A 22,977-nucleotide genomic window follows, 5' to 3' on the forward strand; every position below is an offset into this window, starting at 1 on the left:
GAGGTGAATGTGGGACAGAGTGGTTGGGGCTGAGCTGTTCTCAAGGCTGCAAAGGCACCTCAGCACTTCAGTGCAGCCAGGCCAGCAGGGAGGATGCACCAGACAGGATCCTGCCCAGTGTTTGGTCTCGCCTACCTGGTGTCAGGTTCTTGAGGGGAGACCAACTGTCGGCATGTGGTGTAGTGACTGGGGTAGGGGGCAGTCAGTGCTGGGGTTGGACTCCTGGGTTCTGCAGTGACTGTGAACCTGGCTGGCTCTGGGACCTGTGGGGTGATGAAGGACCACCCCTACATGCCTCCCTCCATCCCTATGCAGTCCCTTTGGAAACATTCCTGGAGACAGGTGAACTGATGAGCAACATATGACCCTGTCCTGAGGTATCTTGGGCTAGGCCAGACCTGGACCATAGTGGAAGGGAGCTTGTTTTCATGGTGAGTGAGTGTTTTCCCAGGGAATCAGCTCTCCCTGCTCCATGTTCCTCCCTGGCCCAGGCCTGATTTTGGGGTTGGGGGGTTTGGATAAGGGCTACCACAAGGCAGAGGTGACTTCCCAAGTGGTAGGCTGTGCTCCCTTCCTCTTGCCTGCATATGATTCTAGGTAGCAGGCTGGTCTTACAGAAGCTGGGCCTGTCGCCTTCCTGATTTGTAGCCACAGAAAGCATAGAACCCAGGCCAGTTCTGTGCCCCCCTACAGCCAAGGCGTGGCCTGCATGCTTCTGGTCCAGTGACCAGGCTCTGTGACCTGCGCTTCCACCTCCACCCCCACCATGGCCGTAGGAGCATTTGGGACCATGCCAATCTGAGGCACTGCAACCATTTCCTGGAGAGTTCTGGCCCAAGCACAGGGGTTGAAGAGGTGTCTGTTAGGTGGGCACTGCCAGGAGGATCTTGAAGGTCAGAATCTGGGCTTCTTAGTACCTGGAATCCCCCATTTTTTCTAGTTTTGCTCTGCCTCCAAGTGTACTCCCTTCTGAATAAATCCTCCTGTGGTGTAGACATATGCCTGCTTCTTCTGTTAGCCACAGACACTGGCATCTCCACTGTGCCCAGCCTAGCCCGTAGCCCTGTAGTCACAAGTACTTACAAGGCCCTGCTGTGTATGGGGCTCCCTCACTTACTCTCAGCCTCATGACCACAGTGGAGTGGGCAGCTATGGGAACAGCTAGCCAAGTTGGGAGGCTTTAAATGCCCCTGCGTGTATACATGCTTATCCTTGGTAAGGTGCCCTCTCCAGGGGTGCCAGGGGAGAGAGGATTTTAATCAGGGGAGTGACATGATCAAATACATGACTCAAAAAGGTCCCTGGGGGTGCAGAGTTGGGTAGAGGGAGATGAGTGAGAGGTTGGGACAGTCTTGCAACCCAGGCAAGAGGTGGCAGTGGCCCAAACCGAGGCAGTGGGGAGACTGGGCTACAAACATTTTAGAAAGAGCAGTAGCCTTCCTGGTTATCTTTGGGATTGAGGAGGTCAGAGACTCTGGATTGCTGGCTGTGGGACCAGGTAAGTGGTGGTGCTGTTTTCTAAGATTCACGTATGGAAGGAAAACCAGGTTTGCAGGGGCAGGTTGATGGTGAGTCCAGTTAGAAGCCTATTGTGTCGGATGTGTGCAGGCATCCAGGGGAAGTATCAGGGGGCCTTGCTCAGATGTGCCTGGCACTCCAAGGGACATTGGAGTTGGAGTTTTGAAGGCTGAGCAATGGCAAATCTCAGGAAGCCAGAGCCAAGAGGGGTGGAAGAGGACCTGGTTGGAGCCCCAGATGTCAACTCTTCATGTTAGAAGGGGGCTTTGCATAGGAATCTGGTGAGGAGGTGCCTGAGAGGTAGGAGGAAAACTCAGTGAGGCACGGAAGTCAAGAGAAAAGGGTCTTAGAGGAGGAGGGGGTGGTCGGCAGGGTGGGGTGCTGTCTACAGGTCAGGCAGGATGAACACTGAGGAGTGTCCTTTGGATTTACCTCAGTGGACTCACACTTGACCTTGGTGAGCACTGGGCTGCAAGGGGCCTGAAGGGTGAGTGGGAGGCTGTCAGTGGTCAGAGTGACTGGGCCTGAACCTAGGAGGATAAGTGGATCAAAAGAGTCTTTCTGGAGTAGGACTAAGGTGGGGAACCCCAGAAGAGTCCACTGTGGGCAGGGCCCACAAGCCAGAGCGTGGGTAGGGTATGTATCCAGGGAGCCCCCAGGTTCACCGGGATCTGGGGTGGGGAGGCCACCGTTGCTCTTGGCTCTGTCAACAGGCCCCAAGCAGCTCAGATTCAAAAACAAAACAGGCTTTTAAGATGCCAAGTTTGATGAAATCTGAGTGCTGGAAGAGGTGGGAGTTTTCTCTTAGAAAAAGCTGAAAATCGAGACTAAAAACTGCAAAGGAAGATGGGCCCAAGGCCCCACAGGCCTCTCCTTACTGCCTGGGGGTTGGGTAGGGCGGGGCTTAATGGGAGAGAGTGGGAGCCTGGGGGTCTGGGTTGGCCTTCCAGCTTGCTAGGGGGTATCTTGGCCCTCACCCTGCTGAGGACGAGCGACCTCAGGAACAGGGTCCAAGGTGGCCTTGGTTTCCTTGGAGTGCATGCGGTTGGGAGCCCACTGCCCACAAGGCTACTTACGTGTCTTTGCACTCCCCGTGTCCCTGTCCCTTCCTGTGTCTCCCGGTGCGTGTGTCTCGGGATACTTGGGTCTCTGACGGCGTGTCTGCACATGTGTTTCCATGTCTGCATGCACTGCCTCTGGCTCTGCTCGCATGAGTCTGTTTCCACAGGTGCTTGTCACTGCAGGTGCCCCTCCACACACACACACAGAGGTTTCTATTTTTGCACCTGTCTCTTTCTTCATGTATATCTCTATAGGTCCCTGGCTGTGAACGTTTCTAGGTGTCTGTGTGTTAGGGACAGAGGGAGGCCAGGCCTAACATTCACAAACCAGGGAAGGAGTCAGGCTTACAGACAGCTCCACCCCAGGGAGCCTGTGTTTGTTGTCTGTGCCTGCATGTGCACAGAGGCGCTGTGGAGCTGGGTGAACCTGGGTGAGAAGGTCGTGTGGACAGCCAGCACTGCCCGCCCTGGGACCCTGCAAGGCGTCTCCATCTGTCGGCTTCCCTGATGCAGCCCCTCCCTCAGGCCCAGACTCCCGCCTCAGCCATCCCAGCCTGAGCTGGACAAAGAGACCTGTGTGTGCTTTGTAGGGGCTTCAGCGGCCTCCCTCCCCTGGCAGCCAGCCTAAGCCAATCCCCTACCCTCGCCTCATCTTTCAACCCCAGCGTTTGTCTTACCTCCAACCAGACTCACCTGCCTCCTGTCACCCCACCCTCCCACAGCCTTTATTCAGGCAGTCCCTGCCTTCCCCAGAAAGCTCTCTCTGCGTCCCATGCTGAAGTGTTTCTCCTTGTTGCATCTCCTACTCCAGGAAGCCACCAAGATAGCAAGTGAGCTGTGGAGTGGAACTAGTCCAGCCTCACCGCTGCTGTGGGATCTCAGCCAAGCTCCTGCCCCTCTCTGAGCCTAAGACTCCCAACCCAATCCCCCTCCCCATACGTGCCATGATCTTCTGCCCAGTGGGACAGCAAAGAAGGAGTCAGGTCTCCTACTGCAGTTATCTAAAGACCAGCATGGTTCCATGCAGGAGCCATTCATGTACACCCACCACGGGTACCCAGAGACCTGTGTGACAGACCTTTGGGAATGTGTACACCCTAGTTGTGCATGCAGGCGGAATCCACAAACAGCTGTAGAGACTTGGGCTCCTGGTACCTCTGGTGTCCCGTCAAGTTCCCGTGGGCTTTTCTTCCTGACCCGGAACCCTCTTGTCCAGAGGATAGAGAGGCCTCAGCCCCACGTGCACACATGGTGCAGATACCCCATGCAGGGGCTGAAGCCGCAAGGCAGTTGTGGTGACCTCCTTGCACTGTGCTGGGCACCCCCGGGACCCCCCATCTATTTCTGCGTGGGTGGAGTGGGAAGTCCCAGGGGAAGGTTCCCTGGAGTTGGGAAGCGGGTTCTGGGGTGGGGAATGGCGGCTCCACCCAGCAGGGGCGGAAGGGGCGGTGGCAGCAGGACCGCGGGTGCGCGCCAGCACAGAGCGCAGCCCTTCCGTCGCGGTGCAGTGGTGTCCGCCTCTCCGCCGTTGCCACGGTTACCCGGAGGCCTGGAGTGGGAGGGGCCCTTTCCGTCTGCTCCACAGCCCCTCCACTTGCACCACAGGTTTTGAGGGGACTGACGGGTGTTGGAATTTTGAGTGTGCGCCCACGGGTGGCCACGTGTAGGGGGCAGTTGGGTTCATTTTGCAGTAAAAAACACCGCTGCTTCTGTGCAGGGGTCTGCGGTGGAGTGGCCGAACCCCGGAAACCGGTGGAGGGCGTAGCACAGATTTGCGGGGGAGGGAGGTGCTAGATGGTGGCGTGGCTCCCCCAGGGCCGCCCATCATCTCTGCCATTCCCTCCCAGCACACTCCCAGAGCCCCAGTCCTACAAGCACAGGGCCCCTCCACCTGATCCCATCCCCTCACCACCTCTGATGGGACTGTGTGACCTTGGGCAGGTTTCTAGATTTCTCCAAGCTCAATGTGTTCATGTACTTTGTAGGTTTTGGTAAGGATTAAATGATTTTGTAAAGCATTTTAACTCAGTATCTGGAATGTAGTAAACGCCCCATTCACATAACCTTTTTTATCCCTCATATCTGGGCCTCAGTTTTACTGATTGTTGATAGGTTTGGAGTGAGCCTGTGACTTCAGCCTGAGGAAAAATTTGCCCTGGGCCTTAGCCGGAGTGGTTCAGGCTACAGTGGACCCAGCTCCTGCGGGCACATGGGGTGTGAAGGGGATAAATGTACCAGTCTGGTGGATTAGTCAGTTTATACTATGCCCAGTGCAGTGCCCAGCTTGGCCAGACATGTGCACAGCGGGCATTCCTAACCGGCTGCTGTCCTTGGCTACTTTTGAATGTGCTGTAGGCCCCCCGGGTGAGCATAGGAGGAAGAAGCTGCAGCGGGTCACTCCTGAGGGGCTGGATTCCTCCTGTGAGACACACTTCTCCTCCCTGAGGTGCCATGCTGCAGCTTTCTAGTTCTGCCTAGAAGCCTTGCTGGCACAAGGGACTGGCTTTTGAGTCCTGCTGTTTTATGGACAGCTCTTCACACATGCCGGTTTTAGGCTCTGGCTCTAGTGCCTGAGGGATGATCTGAGCCAAGGACGGAGCCACTGAGGGCGCAATAATTGAGGGAGGAAAATTAATTGTCCTTAATTTGGCATAAATCCCAAAGACCTTCCCCGTGTTAGGAATTCAAAGTAGATTTCCGGGACTCAAGGCTGTAGAAGTTTGTACTTTTTCCCTTCTCCTTGATCAGTACCTTGCGGGTAGAGCTAGGGGCCGGCTGACTCCTGGGCCCTCTCTCTAGCAGGCCCTGCTACCCCTCCCCCTTTGCTCAGGAGGGCTGAGCAGGTAGGATTGAGGTCTGGGAAGAACTAGACTGGCACCCTGGTGGGCTAGGATGGTTCTAGAAGTCTTGAGTGTGCCCTAGCTGCTGGGGAGGACAAGGAGGAGGAGGGGAGCCCTGTGCCTCAGACTGTGCCTGAGCCTTCATGTGAAAGCAGGTAGCAGCAAGGCCAAAGGAAGGCAGTCCCCTTCCTGGTGCATCCCAAGTCTTGCTTCGTTTCCATCCTCTTTTCTTGCCACCGTTTAACATTTTCCTTTGAAAAAAATCAGAGCTGAAAGTCAGGATGCTGTGGGATCATATTTACAGCCAAAGAGACACTGGGTTCATGTCTGGAATTTATAGGGCTGCAGGTAGGGATGCATACTGCTAGCTACCAAGAGATGCTAGGGAGGCAAGGCCATGCTGGGAGTCTTACTGCTTCCCAGTCTGAGACCCCCTTCTCTGGGTGGGACCACGGCCTCTTGGGGATACCCCTGGCAGCTTGCACCTTAACGGGCACCCCTCCCCCCAGACCCTCCAATCTGGCAGCAGATAGAGGGATATCTTACCCCTGCTTGTTGGGGTTCCTCTAGCTTTCTCTTCTTCTTGCACCCCCTAATCAGTCCCCCTGGGTTTCTTAGAGTCTCCAAGGGGGACCAACCCTGCCAGTCTTTATGTTCTTCCCTACTGAAGATGCTTTGTGCCTTTTCCCTGGCACAGGACCCTGACCTCAGCAAATGTCCCCACATGCCCACCTAGTGCTGGGCCTGTGGGAGGGAGGTAAGAGGCCTAGTCTCCTGGTCTGTGGAGACCAGCTGCCCTGCCAGAAGGCTGACAAAGGACAGTGTTCCCCTTCCCCCACTGACATTGCAGGCATCCATACTGGTGGAGAGGCTCTACTGAGTTCTCATACATACAGCCTGTGGTTTGCTCCCGGTGGGGAGGGCCTCTCACTAGCCCAGAATGGGAAAGGGGGGCCCAGGCCCTAGCCTTGGTAGCTGTCTAACCTAGTGGCTCAAGCCTTGCTGGTTATAGTAATAATGTCAGCTCATACTCATTGGGTGCAGATTCTTTGTAAGATGCTGACACTCTCCAGCACCTTATGCGCTATTGGATATAGTCCTCATGATGGCTTTAAGAGGTGGGCATTTACACCTGTTTACAGGTAAAAATGGAGGCATAGAGAGGATTAGTAGTGGGCCTAGGTCACAGAGCTAGTTAGCACTGGAGGTGGGACCCCCACTGGGCCTGCAGTCATCCAGAACCTGTGCTCCCAGCCCCTTGTGCTTCCCGGGGTGGGGACTGGGCAGCCTAGCCCCATCCCCCAATCCCTCAGAGCTGTGCAGGGGTCCATGTGCAGCTGGAGTAGGGATGTGCTGCTGATGTCTCTTTTATTGCTCCCATGGAAAGGACTCCTCCATGAACCACCAGCCCCTAGCAAGCTGGGAAAAGGTAGCCAGGGAGTTTTGCCTTCCCTCATCAACTTCTGGTGTCCTCATAGAGCTTTTTTAAATCTCTTCAGACTCCACATGCTTGGTCGTGGTCCGCAGGCCTAACTGCAGTCTCCAGGGTCAGGACTGAAGGAGGGGGAGGAGTCCAGATCAGTCTCCAGGGTCAGGACTGAGGGAGGGGGAGGGGTCCAGATCAAGCCTGCACTAGAGAATAGGCCAGAGTTAGCACCAGGGTCTAGAGTGGGTCTTTTACAGGACAGGGTAGCCCAGAGTCAGGAGAACCCAGGATGTGATGTGGGGCTCTGCTGTGCAGTGGAGCTGAGGGTTAGATGCAGGCGGTGGAGGGGACAATGCATGTGCAGATAAGGGAATGGGGGACTGGACAGCACAGGAGCTCCTACAGCACAGTGTCCATGTAGCACTTTCTGCTGTGGCCAGCAGAGCATCAATCCTTATTTTTCCCAGGGCTCAGGAATGCTGACATCTTTAGTGTTAGGCATTGTTTTCAGATCCAGAAACTCTTAACAGGGCAGGGTGGGCTCCACTGCAGCCCCCTGCCCTGCAAAGGACTGGCCTGGGCAGTGGGACACAGGACTCTGGTTCTCCCATGTTGGGGCCGGCTTCATGCTTAGAAGTCAGGGATTAGGGAGAGGAGTCTGGAAGGAGTCAGGACAAGCTGCCCACAGAGTGGGGTCCTAGCGGGCAGGCAGTGCCAGCCCTAATGCACACATCTGCTCTTTGTCTGCAGAGGAACATCTGCCCTCTGGGTTCCCCTCCATCGACATGGGGCCCCAGCTGAAGGTGGTGGAGAAGGCACGCACCGCCACCATGTTGTGTGCAGCAGGCGGAAATCCAGACCCTGAGATCTCTTGGTTCAAAGACTTCCTCCCTGTGGACCCTGCCACAAGCAATGGCCGCATCAAACAGCTACGTTCAGGTAAGCAGAGGGCGAGGATCAAGGGGCTGCTCAGACTCAGGAAAGGTGCCTGACCAGAACCCGGCACAAGCTCCCCTCTTGGGCCTGGGTGCCTGGGAGCCCCAGGAGACCTCAGCCTGGACCCTCCTACAGGTCTGCCTGGCCTAGGGAAGGGACCTTGGCAGCAAGGGCTGTCATGGGAGATTCTTCTACCTTCTTGGGATCCTCAGAGTCTAGACTTCTGGAGAGACCTGTTCCTTGCAGCACAAGTAACGTGCCCAGGGTGATGTTGGGCTCTGTGAAGGGGCTCTGTGGGTATTCATCCTCCATTCTCCCTGTTGCCTGGCCTGGGGGGTGGCCTGGATGTTGCTTCTCTTTGCTTCTCTAGACAGCAGGGATTAGCCAGGAAAAGAGGCCAAAGATGCCTCTGCTGTCTTAGTTGAGCCAGCCTGGAGCCCTGGGAGCAAGGATGCCTTCAAGACCTCGTGGGAGGCATCGCCCCTGTTGATCGATCCTGTGAGGCTCCCACCAGCATCATTGATTCAGTTTTTGTGGGAACAGAGCAGGCGGGAAAGGAGGCTCAGAATCAGCTTAGCTGTATTCTGCATCTGCCACCAACCGGGTTGGAGCAATAGATCTTGGGCCAGAAGCTCCCCCGGGCTAGCTCTGGGAAGGTGGGCTTGTGTGGGATGACTGGCACCAGCCAGAGCCCCTGCTGCCCATCAGCTATGATGTCAACACCACAAAGAAGGACGTGACCCTGCCTCTTTCAGGGTCCTGTAGGCCTCAGAGGTGCTCCTGCCCCTCCCCACCAACTCCCACCAGGTGGATGCCCTGGTGGTGCCCAGGGGAGGTGGGAGAGATGAACCACCCAGCAGCGGCAGGATTCTGACCTCGGCCATGGTCACCAGAGACAGCCTACGAAGTGTTAGCTCATTTAATTTAATTAAAACTCAACAAGATGGAGGCAGCTGTAGCGCAGTTAATTAAAACAGCCATAATCAAGGCAGGAAATGGTCCGGCAGCGTTTGCGGCTGCTGCCCAGCACTGCACAGAGGCCGGCACGGTTCAGCCTCTCCGCATTTCCTACAGTCCCCCAGGCTGGCTCCCCAAGCAGCCAGATGGTCCTCCCGCAGGCCTGGCCTCCACCCCAGAAAGGCATTGACTGTCCATGGCAGCAGTTCTGGGAAGGCATGCCTTCTCGTGCATCGTGCATCAAGTATTTATGTAGTGCTTGCTGTGTGCCGGGCCCTGTGCCACCCATTCATTGCCCTGTGAGTCAGCTCCCGCCCACTACTCCACAGACTGCTGCTGAGGCCTAGGTGTCCGCGCCCTCTCCCAGCAATGGATACCCTTTCCTCCCCCTCAGTCACTCCCTCCCGCTTCTCGCTGGCTTCCCTCTTACTTCTCTGTTGTCTTCTGCTCATTCCTCCAGCCAGGGAACCCTTGCTCCCTGCCTTTGCCCCAGGGACAGAATCTCCCCTGGGCCAGCTCACCCCCCCCCATGGCTTCAAGTCCCTCCTCCACTCCTGTACCTCTGAGTTCCGTCTCTCCAAACCAAACATCTTGCATGGGCTCTAGACTGAAAAATCTGTCTGTCTACTGGGTGTCACCTTTACTGTATGAGTGGTGACCTCCTTCCCAAACATCCATGCCCTTCTCTGACTGACTTCTCTGTGAGTGGCAGCCCCACAGCCTGAAACCTGGGACATAGCTCTACTCCTACCCCAGTAAGTCCTTGTTGTCACCCACAGTCCTCTCAAGTTGGACCCTTTTCTCCTTGGCTACCTCAGCTATATCCCAGTCAGTCACTAAACACTGCTGTCCCTGCCTCCAGGCTCTCCCCTCTGTCTCTGCTGCAGCAGAGTTTCCTGCTCATGTCCCTCTGCTCTGACAAACCCAGTGGTACATCACTGCCTGCGTGTCAGGAGCACACTCCTGGACAAGGCACACAGAACCCTTCTCCACCTTCCCAGCGCGCATCTCCAGCTTTATCTCATTAGGCCCCCATTGCACCATTTATTAGCTCTGTAGGCCTGGCTAAGTTATTTGACCTGTTTGAGCTTCAGTTTTTTCATCATCGTCAGGAAGCAGTTAAAGTAAGGATGAAGTGAGTTGATGGCGTTAAGGTGCTCATTTACCGCCGGCGTCTGGTGAGGGCTCCCTGAATGGGCTCTTACCTCTGGCCACTTCCCACTTGCCCTGAGCCACCCTGACCATGCTTGTCCTTTGCTCACATTCACCAGAATGGGCAGTCTCCCCCTCCTCTGCCTCAGGAAGGCCTACTCCTTCAGGACTTACTCTGCTTTATGTTGTCACTGTCTGACTCCAGCTCTGCTCACTCAGACTGGGCACTTCTTGTAGAAATGGCCTGGGTCTGGGTCCCCTCTGTGAGGTCCCCCAGTGCCCAGCATGGGAAAGGTATCTCTGAGCTCTTGTTGATGAATGATTTCATGAACATGACCTTTGGGCCCTGTCCCTACAGACTCATGTCCACTCGTCCCACTGCCCTGGTCCAAGAAGACCTTATTTGACCTTTTCTTCCTCCTGGAAGCTGTGACCTGCCAGGGTCCCGCTGCTGAGGGTGACCCCTGAGGGGCTTCAGTCATCCCACCTCCATAATAACAGACAGGACTCTCTTCCCTACCACTGCCTGACTCCCAGCCTCAATGGCTGCTGCCCCATCCTCTTAGAAGGGTGCAGGGCTGCTCCATGCCCATCTGACAGGGACATCCCTTCATGGAGTGGAGTCAGGCCTCCAAACACTCGACTGTTTACAGCAACCTTCACGGTTTACGCACCACTGACAGCTCACAAAGTGCTCTCCTGCTTTTTGTTGAACTTGATTCTCCTGCAGCCCTGAGAAGTAAGACAGGCTGTGGTTATTATGCCCTTACAGCTGAGTTAAGGAAGCCACCTGGGGTCACACATGGAGATCCAGGGCCAGGGAGCTCCCCTGTGAAGTCACCCAGGGGCCTGCTGGTATCACATATACCGAACCTGGGGCCTGGGGAATGCCTGGACCCGGCAAATATTCCAGAGCTGCACAGACCTGTCCTTCCTGGAGCTCAGCCCCTTGCTGACCAGTGCCCAGAACTCCTCAGGCACCTGCAACCAAGCCCCAACTCATGTCCCCAGGGCAAACCACAGCACATGTCCCCATGACAAGCCTCCGAGCTGGAGCTGGATGGAAGGCAGCCGGGGCAAGTGCAGCTGGGGCATGAGCTTTGCTTCCCAGGCACCTTCCTCAGTGAGGTGACATAAGGTGCGGCCACAGGGGCCCCTTCGGGAATTTGAGCTTGAGACCCAGGTTGGGTGCAGGAGGAATAGCAGCATGCTCAGGGAGAGGGTAAATTGAGGCCAGAACAGGTAGCATCACTGGAGCAGCAAATAGGTGCTGACTTCCAGGTGGGGCTCAGAGCCACTACTGACGCCTGAGAGGAACTGTTGGCCAAGCCTGGGCAGAGCTCTGAGGAGACCTCCTGTGCTCCGTTCATCCCAGTGTCCTGTCAGTGTGCACCCAGGGCACAGTCTCCTGCCACCCCACGACACCCGAGCCAAGACTGGCACTTCAAGCAGAAAGGCCAGCATCTGGCTGTGGGAGGACGCCCACTGGCTCTAGTGGAGGGGACGCGGAGCAAGGTGCAGAGCAGTCTCCAATGTGGGCCCCTGACTCCGCCCCACCGCCAGCCCGGTCAGCCAGGAGGGTGTTGTTGTCAGTGTGTCGTAATGGCCCCTGTCTGGCCTGAGCTCACTGGCTCCTCTCCGGCAGTGGCTGAGCCCTGAGTCCTGCCTGTCCCCCACCCGCCCCCTGTGATGTGGAAAAGGAAAGGCAGTTCTTCTTTCAGCTTGGGGGAAACGACTACTCGGAGAGGCCCATGAGTCATCTCCCACAGCAGGTCAGGTTTTGGGAGAGCTGAAGCTGGAAGCCAGGTCCTGGTCTCAGACCTCTCAGGCTGCCACCCCTTCCTGGGTCAGGCCTGGACTGCAGGTCAGCAGTGGTCAGCTTTTTGGTCTCAGAACCCCTGATTATAAATATCAGAGGAGCTTTTCTTTGTGTGGGTTTTATCTATCAATAATTACCATATTGGATGTAAGACTCAGAAGATTTTTAATATTTATTAATCCACTTTATGATTTAAAACCCTTGAGTGTTAGCACAAATAACATTTTTTAATGAAAAATGTTATTTTCCAGAACAAAAACATTTAGTGAGAAGAGTAGCATTGTTCTGTACTTTTACAAATCTCTTTGATTTGGGGTCTAACAGAAGAGCAGGTGGATTCTCATACTTCTGTATTGGACTCTCATAATATCACAGTAACAGAGCCTCTGGAAAGCCCTACTTTATGTTCACGAGAGAACAGGCAGGAAAAAGACAAACAAATTCTTAGTATTGAAAAGAGTTTTGACCTTGTGGACCCCCTGAAAGGGTTCCAGGGGCACTAGAAGTCCCCGGGGCGACCATGGAGGGCCACTGTGATGACGGGTTCTCCCCAGTTTTTCTGCAGCTCCCCCACCCCCATCGCCTCCTTTGTCTTCCCTCCGGCTCTGTGTCTGCAGGACGCAGCCTAGGGCAGTGGGAGGGCTGTGGGCCAGGGCTGGTCAGTTCTGCCACCTCACTTACAAGCTCTGTGACCTTGGGCTTTGGGCAAGTCAGTGTTCCTCAGCCTCTGTTCCGTCATTCTCAGCGGAGACAAATAATTCCAACAAGGGTGTCATTAAGTTCAATGAGATAGCGATCAGTGTGTGTCCCCTGTCACCCTTCCCTCCCCTGGAGTGGGCAGAGGGGCAGAGAGGGACAGGGTAGACAGTGCGGGTCTGGTCTGGGCCTGCCCACAGGTTCCTCACTCCTCTGGGTAAGGCAGTGGTAGGAGACAGGCTGAGCACAGTGTCAGTGGGGGTACCTGTTGGGAAGGGAGCCCATGCAGACCTCATAATAGCCCTGCACTAGGTGTTTGGAGGGTGAGTGGCCAGTCCTCCCAGCTGCTGATCCCTGGGTCATGAAGCACTGAACAGGCAAGGGCTGAGCCCTGCCCTTGGGTTCTCACCAGTCAGTCGGGTTGGTGGGGAGCTCAGTAGTCACTCCGTTTTCAGCAGGGCTGAGTGGACTTTACAGAGAGGCTGCCGCTGGTTTGTCAGTTCGCCCCGAGTCCCACAGCAGGGCTGGGCTGCTGTGTTTGTTCCAGGAAGACCTGGTCTCGTGGTAACCTATGGCAAGCCCTCCCTTTAGCCCTTTCTTCTGTCTGATTAATGCCCTGGTTTGTTTTGGTAAGTGCTTTGTTTTAAAATCCTATCCATCTCTGGAATTTGGGTGGCCCTGAGGGGTGGGTTTGCTACTTTTATTCACCTTCTCCTCCATTGGCTTCAGCCAGCCAGGTCTGCAGGAACCCTGAGGAATCCACCTCCCTGACTCCTATTTCCTCCATCCCTGCTGATCCCCCATCCAGCTCTCCTCAGAGCAGTGCCAGTGACCTGGGGGGCAAATCTTCACCTTCCCTCAGTCTGGGCTTGTGCACACATCACCTGCCGGCTGGCCTAACTTAGGCCTGGATTTCTCCGTGTATTTAAGGCCCTTTCTCATGTTTTATTTTATCTGATTTGGCTTTTTGTGGCTTTCCTTCCTTTTGTACTAATGCTTCTCTCTGATCTTATTTGCATTCAAATTACCTCGCCAGGTGGTTCACCAATCAGAGGTAAGAATGCTGTCCGTGCATCTCGCCACGCCACTGCTGTCACCACCACTCCATCCCGTCCAGTCCTTCACCTCCCCCATCCCCATTCTGACCTCTCCAGCGTCCTCATCTCCAGCTCCAGCCCCCTCGATACCGCTGGCCACCACACACATCCACTCTTGGTCATTCCCTCCTGTGGACTCATCCATTACAAGTCTGGATTGTGGAGATTCTCAGCTGAGCCCTGCCTACTTCCCGGGCCTTCTAGGCCAGCCCCACAGGAGGGACTCTGTCAGCTCCCACAATGAAGCCAAGCCCCAGTACCCAAGCCTGGGCACAGAGGAGAGTTCTCCTGTGAGGTGGGGGAACGTGACCAAGCCTCCTCTCAAAAACCTCTCTTGTCTTGGGGCCCTCAATTATTACCTGACTTCCCTTTAACATCCCGACCCAATAGAAGAATAAGGACCACCCTATAAATCTCTTCAGCCCAGCAAACACTTAACAGTCAGTTAAGACTTTAGTGTAGATGATGAGATGACAACAGAGAAATAAACAGGGTCCTGCGTAACTAGGTCATCTGACCTATTAGCACCCAGCTGCTTTTACGCAGCTGGGCCTGCAGTCTGGTTTCAAAGCCCCGACTCTGGACTCAAAGATCCATGTTCAAGTGTGACTTGCCACCTGCATGACCTTCAGAAAATCGATAACATCTCTCAGAAGGCCATTTCCTGTGCTTTAAATTGGGGCCAGGGCCACACCTCATGGGATCATGGGGGCAGGAGAGGATGAGGATTTAGGTGGTGTCTGACACAGAGCAGACCCCCTGTAAAATGCTCGCTTTGGCACTGTTTTTATTCACCTCATTTTTCCGCACCTCTCTCAGCGTCCTTGGCGACATTTAGACCCTCAGAGGGCCAGGATGTTCTCAGGACAGAAGTCGGGGCTGCGAGCAGCAGCTGCCTCCCTGTGCGGCATCTTGTCCATCACCCCTAAGGGCAGGGCTTGCCCTCCAAATCCCCGACCTATCCTCTCAGCCTACACTGACTCTTCATGCTCCTCTGCTGGGTCTTGGTATTGGTTATAGATTTGGGGCTTTCAGTATACACATAGGTTCAGGGTCAGTGTTGTCCCCCGACTAGTCCTGGCTCTTGGTGCTGGGGAGCCTCCTCACCCAGGTACCACTTCCTGTCACCACCTGTGACTCCAGCCTCCAGGTCTTCCCCCACCGCAAAGTGAGCTTACCTCAGTGCAGCACCCCACCCCCCAGCCAGGGGCCTACCCCCACCTGCTTGAATCAACATTTTCTGTAACAATGTCCATCCATCCCATAAACATGACCTGTTGGGGGCGCATCAGGGCTGTTCACACAGAAGTTGGGTATTTGGCATCTGTCCTGGGCCCTCATGCTCCCTGATGCCCATGGGGAGGGCTGAGGACAGGACCACAGAGCAGGCCAGCCCCTTGTCGTTCTGCATCAGGACCGAGCCCAAGGAGCCTTTCCCCCAGCTCAGCTCCCAGGCCACTGGGTGACCATGGCCTCTCCTGCCACCCTGGGGCTCGTGGAAGAGGGATGTCCCACAGTGAGGGGCTACAGCAAAGACCCGTAGTGGTACACCCCAGGGCCTGGGCTGTGAGAGAATGGCTTGGAATTCTTCCTGTGGCCCCTGTCCAGTCCAGTTGGGGGTCTGGCAGGTTCCGTACGGGTGTGACCATCAGCTAGCCTGGGTCCTGGAAGGGGTGGGGCTGTTGGGGTCCCCTGGCTATTTCTCTGCAGGAGGTGGTTTTCTGTCAGGCTGTGTCCTGTGGGGTTATTAACAGTCCTTTGGCCCGTCCTGTGTGGGTGTGATTGTCAGCTTGTTCCAGGAAGAGGGGGCTGCCTTGCCTCTGGGTGTTGCTGTCCCAGACAGCTTGCCCAGCATGCTCTCTCAAGCAGTGTTTTCACATTTTTATTGCCAGGGCTAGCGGGTGGTCAAGTCGAGTGGTTTCACCCCACCCCCGCCTTAGGCTCCCCAACCCAGACCTGCCAGCACTGGCCCCAAGCCCACGTTTCCTCCACCTCTTTGAGGGTCCTTTTCAGCTGCCCTGCAATCCTGGCTCCTGTCTGTCCGTCTGCGGCCAGAGCAGCCCTTCAGGGCGCTGGCCCACGTGGGAGCTACAGCCTCCATTAGCCTCCTGAATTATGCAAGAGCCGTGGTGGGTCGAAGCACTTTAGCGGGCCCAGGCTGAAGAGAGGAGCCGGAATGGGTGGGGCTGGCGGGGTGAGAGGGGGTGGGGTGGGCGGGGAGGATGGGTGCTGTAAGCTGTGGCTGCTGGGCACCAGGCCCCAAGGGCAAGCCCCTTTCTTCCTGTGGGGTTCTGGTGAGCAACACATTCTCAGGCTCTTGCCCAGTGAGGACATTGTGTGCTTGACAGTCCCGGGCCAGCAGGTACACAGGGTGCTCCCACCCACGCCTGGCTCCTCATTGCCCAGCAGAGCTGGTAGGGCTGGGAGCACTAACGGAGATGCTTGTTGGCAAATAGGCTCTAGTATTGGCCAGAGCCTGGTGGACACTTAGTGGAGTCGGTGGTAGTAGTGCCCCTGGCCCAGCCAGTAGTCCCGACAGGACTGTAGGGCAGAGTGGGATTGTGCTCCAGACTGTGACACTTGGTTCCAGCCAGGAGGCCACTGGGCTTGTGAGGGACAGCTGCTTGGAAGCATCTCCGTGCTGGGGTATGACCCTGATGTCTGCAACATCTGGCCGACACGAGCCACAAATGCTGTTGAGACCCCTCCCCGTGACCTCTGTCTTTGTGTTCCTGCAGGTGCCTTGCAGATTGAGAGCAGTGAGGAGTCGGACCAAGGCAAGTACGAGTGTGTGGCGACCAACTCCGCGGGCACACGCTACTCAGCCCCTGCCAACCTGTATGTGCGAGGTAAGGACTCAGGCAGTGCCCAGCCCTGTCTCCATGGAGCTGAGCTGCCCTGCCAGACATAGCGCCTGGAGCCCTTGGTGTGGACGCTTGGGGGCTGTCATGGCCCAGTCTCTCCTTCCCACCTCTTTCTGCAGCAGCCATCGCAGCAGCAACAGCTCCCACTGGGCAGGCTCCTAATGTCCGCCATTACTTTGTCTTCCTTCCCTGCAGGCCTTTTGGGAGGCAGCCACACTTGGGAGCATTTATATTTTGTATAGGTTCTGCCACATGGGCCCAGAGTCCCACGGGAGTCTAGAGCCTTGTAAGCAGAATTCTCGTTGTGCGTGCACGCATGTGTGTCCATGAGTAGGCATGTGTTTGCGTGTAAACATGTACACACCTGTCCTGCCCTCCCCAGCAGGGTGGGCTCCAGGCCAGGTGAGCCTGCCCTCTGGCCAGGTCTGCCCAGGGCCTTCCTGGAGGAGGAGCCACCTGTGCTCTGTTCTGAGCCAGGACTCTTGTATAGAGAGAGGGTCAGGCTGAGAAGGCTGTGAGCCCCTACCAGTGAACACTTACTATGTTCTAGGTTCTCCTTGCTGGGACTATGGATCGCACATTTTCCCAGGTCCAGGCACTCAGCCGAGAGAGCCTTGGGACTGTTTGGAGTGTCCAGTCTCTGCTATGCTTATAGTCCAAGGGCAGTAAAAGCTGGCCCCCTGCCCTCTCGTGAGAACACACTGGGTCTGGTGTGCAGTGCCCAGGAGGGGCCCGGGAGCCGACCTACCCCTACATCCCCTCACTTAGCTCTCTTACACAGATGGGCGTCATTAAAAGTGAAACTGTCTCCACGCAGGGGGTTTGTAAAGGCAAATGCATGCAGCTTCCTTGCAGTGAATTCATCACAGTCATTGCTTAGCACAGCTTCTTAAGGGGTCAAGCATGGGCAGGACGATGGCAGTGGCCTGTCCCACTCTTTATGGCCACATGGTCAGAAAGGGCACAGAGAATTAGGTTGTCAACCATCTACCTCTTGAGGGGCTGCTCTGTGTCAGGGCACAGGTTTCCAGCAGGCCGCAGGCTGCCACCCCACTTGGTGATAGGTAAATTGTGCTTCTGAGACAACGGGCGATGCTTCCTTAAGAGTCAGGCAGTATGGAATGGGAGGTCCTTGGGGGACCCCTCGTCAGGTGTCCTGCTTGTCCATGCTTATCTCAGTGGGTAGGTACATCAGGGCAGGGAGGCCAGGAGCATAGCAACCACCCAGACGGCCAGGATGAGTGGAACTGTAAACCGCACAGCCTTCCCCTGACACTGCTCCAGAGCTGCAGATGGGCACACAGGGGTCCTGATGAGTCCCCTCTTCTAGAGGAGCAACTGGAATGACCCTTCTCAGAGACCTGCCTCCTCCCAGTTGGACCATCTTAAATACTGTGTGGTCCTGACAGAGCAATTCTTCCAAAAGATCACAGGGTCAAGAGAGAGGAGGTCCTGGGCCTCCACAGGAAGGCCTTTTGCTGCATGTGGCTGCAGTGGGGAGAGGAGAGGCCCGGCAGAGCCACCATGCATCCCAGGCAAGCTTTATGCGTGCGGTCGTGTGGACACACTTCCTGGGGCACGGCTACAAATATCTGTACCGAGTGGGAGAAGGCCCAGACCCAAGGTGGATGACCTGCGTCGTCATCTTGGCTGGGCGACATTCCCCAAAGTCACCACATCACTCTGGCCCTGTCCCCAAGGCGGGGCAGTGGGTCTCTGGAGATGAGCTGAGCTCAGCTGCTAGAGCTGGCTGCTTAGGCACTGACCAGGGAGCTCTCACCTGCAGCTCCATGAGTCCCCCATGCCCACCCAGGGTGGGCCAGAAAGGACCCTGACTTCTCCTGCCATGGCCTATCCCCCACCCCCACCAGATCTTCCTGAATCACTTTCCTGGCTCATGGCCAGGCCTTTTGGGCAGGGAATGTGGGGGTTCCTTTAATTCTAGCCCCACAGGCCAGGGACCCTAAGACAGACTGTCCTGACCTGGCTTCACTTGTCTCTCACTGTCACACACGTGTGTTCTGGGGCCCTGATGTCTGGGCCAGTCCTAAGTCTCTGTCCCTAGGACTTGTATCACACCCAGGCCCCACCTGAACCTGGACCTGCACCTGCCCTGCTTGGCCAAGAGCAGCTTGCTCTGCAGGCTCACAACCAGCCTTACTGACTGGACTTGAAGGTACCCGGAAAGCCCTGTTTCCAGGACCCTTGCCCTTGGGTCTGCACCCCGCTGAGTGCTCGCCATCCCCAGCTCCTCTGGGAGAGCCTCAGCTGTGCTGGCCACCAGCTCTGTGTCCTGAACCCTGCTTCTGGGTGGGCCTCCCATAGGGAAAACCCCCAGAGCCTGCCTGCCTGCTGCCCTGTGTCTGCCCGTCTCCTAGCAGAGTGGCTGCGAGGCTTTCTTCCAGAGCAGGCACCTGTTACCCTCGAGGCCTGTGGGCTCCAACAGCCAGAAGCCTCATCATCCGGGTCAGTGTGGGCTCTAAGCCCAGTTTCTCAACCTGGGCACTGTTGATATTTGGGGCCAGATCATTCTTAGTTGTGGAGGGCTCTCCTGTGCTATCTGGCTGTAGGATATTTAGCAGCACTCCTGGCCCACTGGATGCCAGAAGCACCCCCCCATCATGACAGCCCAGAATATCTCCACACCTTGCCCATGTTACCTGGGAGAATCCCCCCACTTGAGAACTACTCTGGGTGGGTGGGCTGCTGGCATACACCTCCATTCGTCTCTGACTCTCCGCTCCCACCATGTCCCCTGGGCCCAAGTCCTCAGATTTGGCTTCAGTGTCTACCTCACATCCCTCATCTGTCCCCCAGAATCTCAGGCTCCCACTATTTCTCTGAGACCCTGTAATTGCTGCATTTAGTGGGACAATGCATGTAAAGCTCCCAGTGTGGTGCCAGGCACACCAGTGCTTGGCAGTCAGTAGCTGCTGTCACTGCCACCTGTCAGGACAGTGCTGTCGGAGGCACGTCGTGCAGTCACTTCTGACTTTGCTCACAGCTGCCTGCAGATCCACCCACAGTCTAGCAGGCCTGGGCATGCTGGGTGGACCAGCCTCTCGTCGTCATCATCTGACTCCCTCCCTGAGTGACTCACTCTCTCCTTCCATCCACAGCGTCTCTCTCCTACTCTCAGGACACACAGCCGCCAGGGTGGGCCCCACCCTCCGCAGAGCCTGGCCTCCCTGTCCCCAGCCTTCCCTTCTCTGCAGGGAGCTGGCCTCTGGGCCACAGCTGTCCCTGAATGGGCAATGTCTCCACGGCCTTTCTCCCCACAGGCGCGCAGACCTGCTCCTCACGCTGTAATGCTGTCAGTGTGGGGCCTCCTCCAGGTGGCGGGATCCCAGCAGCCCATGTGTCTTGGTGGGTTTGTGGGCTGGGTGGCCCCCGACCCCAGAGCCTAGCTCACTGGGTCCATCCGAGCCATGGGGTGTGTATGAGGCATGGGGACCTGTCTGTGCCCCGCTTCTCCCCTTCCCTGTCCCATCCTTGGCATCCTGGCACCTGCCAGCAGGACCCAGCTCTGTCCACCATGTCGTCCATGAGTCCTGAGTCTTTTGTGAGCAGCGTGGTCCATGCGCACCTGTGTGTGCACGTATTTGTGCGCAGGACACAAGAGTCTTGTTCCATTTCTGTGCTGTGTGGGCAGATGAAGGTTGGCCTGTTTTTACTCTCTCTGTGTTTCTCCTTGTCTTTTTTTTTATTCCCTCCTCATCCTCATCGCACTCTGCCATCAACCCAAACTCTCATCTCTCAGATCAGCGAGAAGGTTGGTCCTTTTCACTTCTTATCCATCTACAGTTCACCAATCGATGGGATGCTCCTGTCAGTAGGGACCCGCGGGCTCAATCAGGTCCCTTTGGGCTCGCTCCAGCCATACCTGCCCACCAGTTGGGCTCTGCCCTGTGTTGTTTGGGCCAGCAGGCGGGCAGGACCAGGGGTGGGTGGGCAAGCCCCACTGCCCTGCATGTTTCTGTGGCTTGGGTCCCCGATGCACCTTGTGCCTGCATGTCCCTTTAGCTGGGCTGCCCTTTTGGGGTGGTTGGGCATGCATGGTGCATGGCACACAACTGCACCCTACCTATGTGCCTGGGCCAGGCCAGCTGTCTGTTCTAGGTGGCACTCGGGTGGTTGCAGGGAGCTCTTAAGACCTCTAGTGCTTTGTGTGTACCTGTGGGGCCTTCTACAAACCCCCACTCACCTAAACTCCATGTTTGCCCAAGCTCAGCTGAAACCACTGGGAAGGTGGAGGGGAAAAGCTAATCTAGAATGAGCTTACCCCTCATGGTCCTGCAACAGAGGACAAAAGACCTGCAGGGTCTGCCCTGACCTTGAGCTCCCCACTAAGGCTTAATGGGGCAGTCAGCCCCAGTCTGCCTCCCGGAGCGTGGTGTCTGACACAGGGCAGGTGGCATCATCTTGGCTTACTGAGGCAGTCTTCTATGCTCTTGTCTTTTCCCTCTCCCACCAGATCCAAATAAAGATCTTCACACCTACCCCAGGCCTCTCTGCCTAAGCCTTCCAGCCAGCTCACATTTCCTCAGCCCTGTGCTGGATGCTGGGCATTCAGACCCAGCTCACATCGGACTGAATGGTCAGTGGCAATGAGTGAGCCACACGTGGGAGCCCAGAAGAGCCCGGCCCAACCACAGGTTGGGAAGGGCCTCCTGGACACTCCACTCCAGCATATCCAGAGTATTTTCACATGGAGCTCCTCTCAGCCCCACAAAGGGCCAGACCCCTACCCCCAATCCTGAAGCCACAGCAGGGGCTAGCAGTCTTTCTTGTGTCACATGGTCTGAGTGGCCCAAAGGAGGCTCGCCTGTTCTCTGGGCTTTGGACCAGATGCCAGGAAGCAGACCCAGGCCACCCGGTCCCCCCTGCATCATCTCCTTGGCTTGAGTTTCCTACATGAGGGAGAGTTGAGCCAGTTGAGGGGAGGGCTGCAGCCTCGGCTCACATAGTAGCCCACAGCATCCCTCCAGATACGCTCCTGAGCGCTGGGGCATTTCGGTTACACTGTTTTGCTGACGGGGCAGATCTAGGGCGCATTCAGAAAACAGTCCTCAGCAGAGACAGCCGAGCCTGCAGCCACCTCCCACGACGCCCCTTCCCCCACCCTCCTGGTCCCTTGTCCCTTCTCCTCTTATTCATCCATGGTCCCACCAAAAATAAGCACGTACACAAATATTTAACAGGAAGGCAGAAATGAGTTTCTAAATATTCCAGGGGGATTTGCCGGGCTGGTAATTTGTTTGGCGCTGATAATTACATCTCACGTTTTTCCAGCTTTACTTAAAACTGTGCCGAGTGCACTGGCATTTAATTACTGCTCTGCGGCAGCCACAAGGTTATTTATTAAAGAGTTATTTTATCTTGATACAGTGGATCCTGCCCCTTACCCCTCCCTAATGTTGTGTTATTTTCATCAGAGAAATTTCCGAGTGAATGCAGATTGCGGGGCTGCCTCCCCCTGCGATTAGGCCGTCACTCCACTGAATGCTGATGCCTTCGGGCGCCACACTGCCCTATTATAGGGGGTTGTCAGTGCAAATAATTAGACTTAAAAGTTACAGCCTACATGTAATCCAGAAATGGCAGAGCCCTGTTTTGAAAATTGTCTATAAATGTCAGCAGCAAGGATGCACAGGCAACGGTAATAGAGAGGCATTGTTGGAGCCCAAGATAAGATCCTAAGTGCATTTTTTCTGGCTCTGGCTTTTCCTGGCCTGCTGTTGCTCTGTCAGTAGACTGAGTCCAGGGCGAGCTCTGCCCTTTTTGAAGGCCTTGTGTCTGTGACTGTGCTGCCGCAGGGAGGCACCAGCCATCCCTGGTGTTGGAAAGGAGGTGGCTGTCCAGGCAGGCCCAGGATGTAGCCCTGCTGGCACCCGGGATACCCGAGATTGCCTCAGCTCCCTTGCCCCACCTGCCCCCCATAGGTGTGCCCCAACCTCCCTTGCACCGTGGGGACGATGAGTGAGCTGCAGGAAACCTCACTGCAGAACTCTGTGTCTGTGGCTGAAACCCGGGGTTTGTGGAAGTGCCACGGGTGGCGCACCCCAGAGTCTAGGCTTGAGGCCCTTGCCTGGTGCTGGGGGTGATCCTAAGTGTCACGTCTGCCCTCTCAAACTCATCCTTGGCCCCTGGAGTTCTCCCATACAACTGTATAGAAGGGGAGAAATAAAAAATTTAAAAAAACAAAACTATTTTCAATATTAGTTCCTGAAGAGCCTGCATTTCCTGACAGTGGAATAGAGGATCTTGTCCTCCAGAGACTATTTGGGGTAAAGACCAGTCAGCTTTCTGTACAGGCTCTCCAAGTCCCATCCTCATGCCAACTGGAGAGTGTCTTCTCACAGCCTGGGCTAACCCAGAAGCCGAGAAGCTCCAGAAGCTTTCCTCTGGAGCCTTCCAGATGTCTTTTTCAAGAAGGCATGAGCTTTCCATCAAACAGGCCTACTCCTAGTACATATGTAAATACAGGCATCACTCAAAGTGTCAGTTGTTAGTTCCCTTCTTTGTAATTAGGAGGTGATGGCATCTACAGCATGGAAACCTCCAGCACATAGTAGGTGCTCAAGAGTGGTTTCCCTTCCCCAAACCCATTC

General features: G+C 55.9%; 1 protein-coding gene across 7 annotated transcripts in view; it reads left to right on the forward strand.

Moving 5' to 3' along the window:
* PTPRF (protein tyrosine phosphatase receptor type F) overlaps positions 1–22,977 on the forward strand; it is an 81,802-nt gene that overhangs the window by 26,067 nt on the left and 32,758 nt on the right. For all 7 annotated transcript variants that reach the window (XM_037002206.2, XM_037002215.2, XM_073233777.1 and 4 more), the window contains exons 6-7: positions 7,596–7,784; positions 16,241–16,351. In XM_037002206.2, the coding sequence (XP_036858101.1) occupies positions 7,596–7,784; positions 16,241–16,351 (300 nt within the window). The remainder of the gene's footprint in view (positions 1–7,595; positions 7,785–16,240; positions 16,352–22,977) is intronic.

Source organism: Manis javanica, chromosome 4 (assembly GCF_040802235.1).
Source record: "Manis javanica isolate MJ-LG chromosome 4, MJ_LKY, whole genome shotgun sequence".
In the NCBI taxonomy this organism is placed as follows: Eukaryota; Metazoa; Chordata; class Mammalia; order Pholidota; family Manidae; genus Manis; species Manis javanica.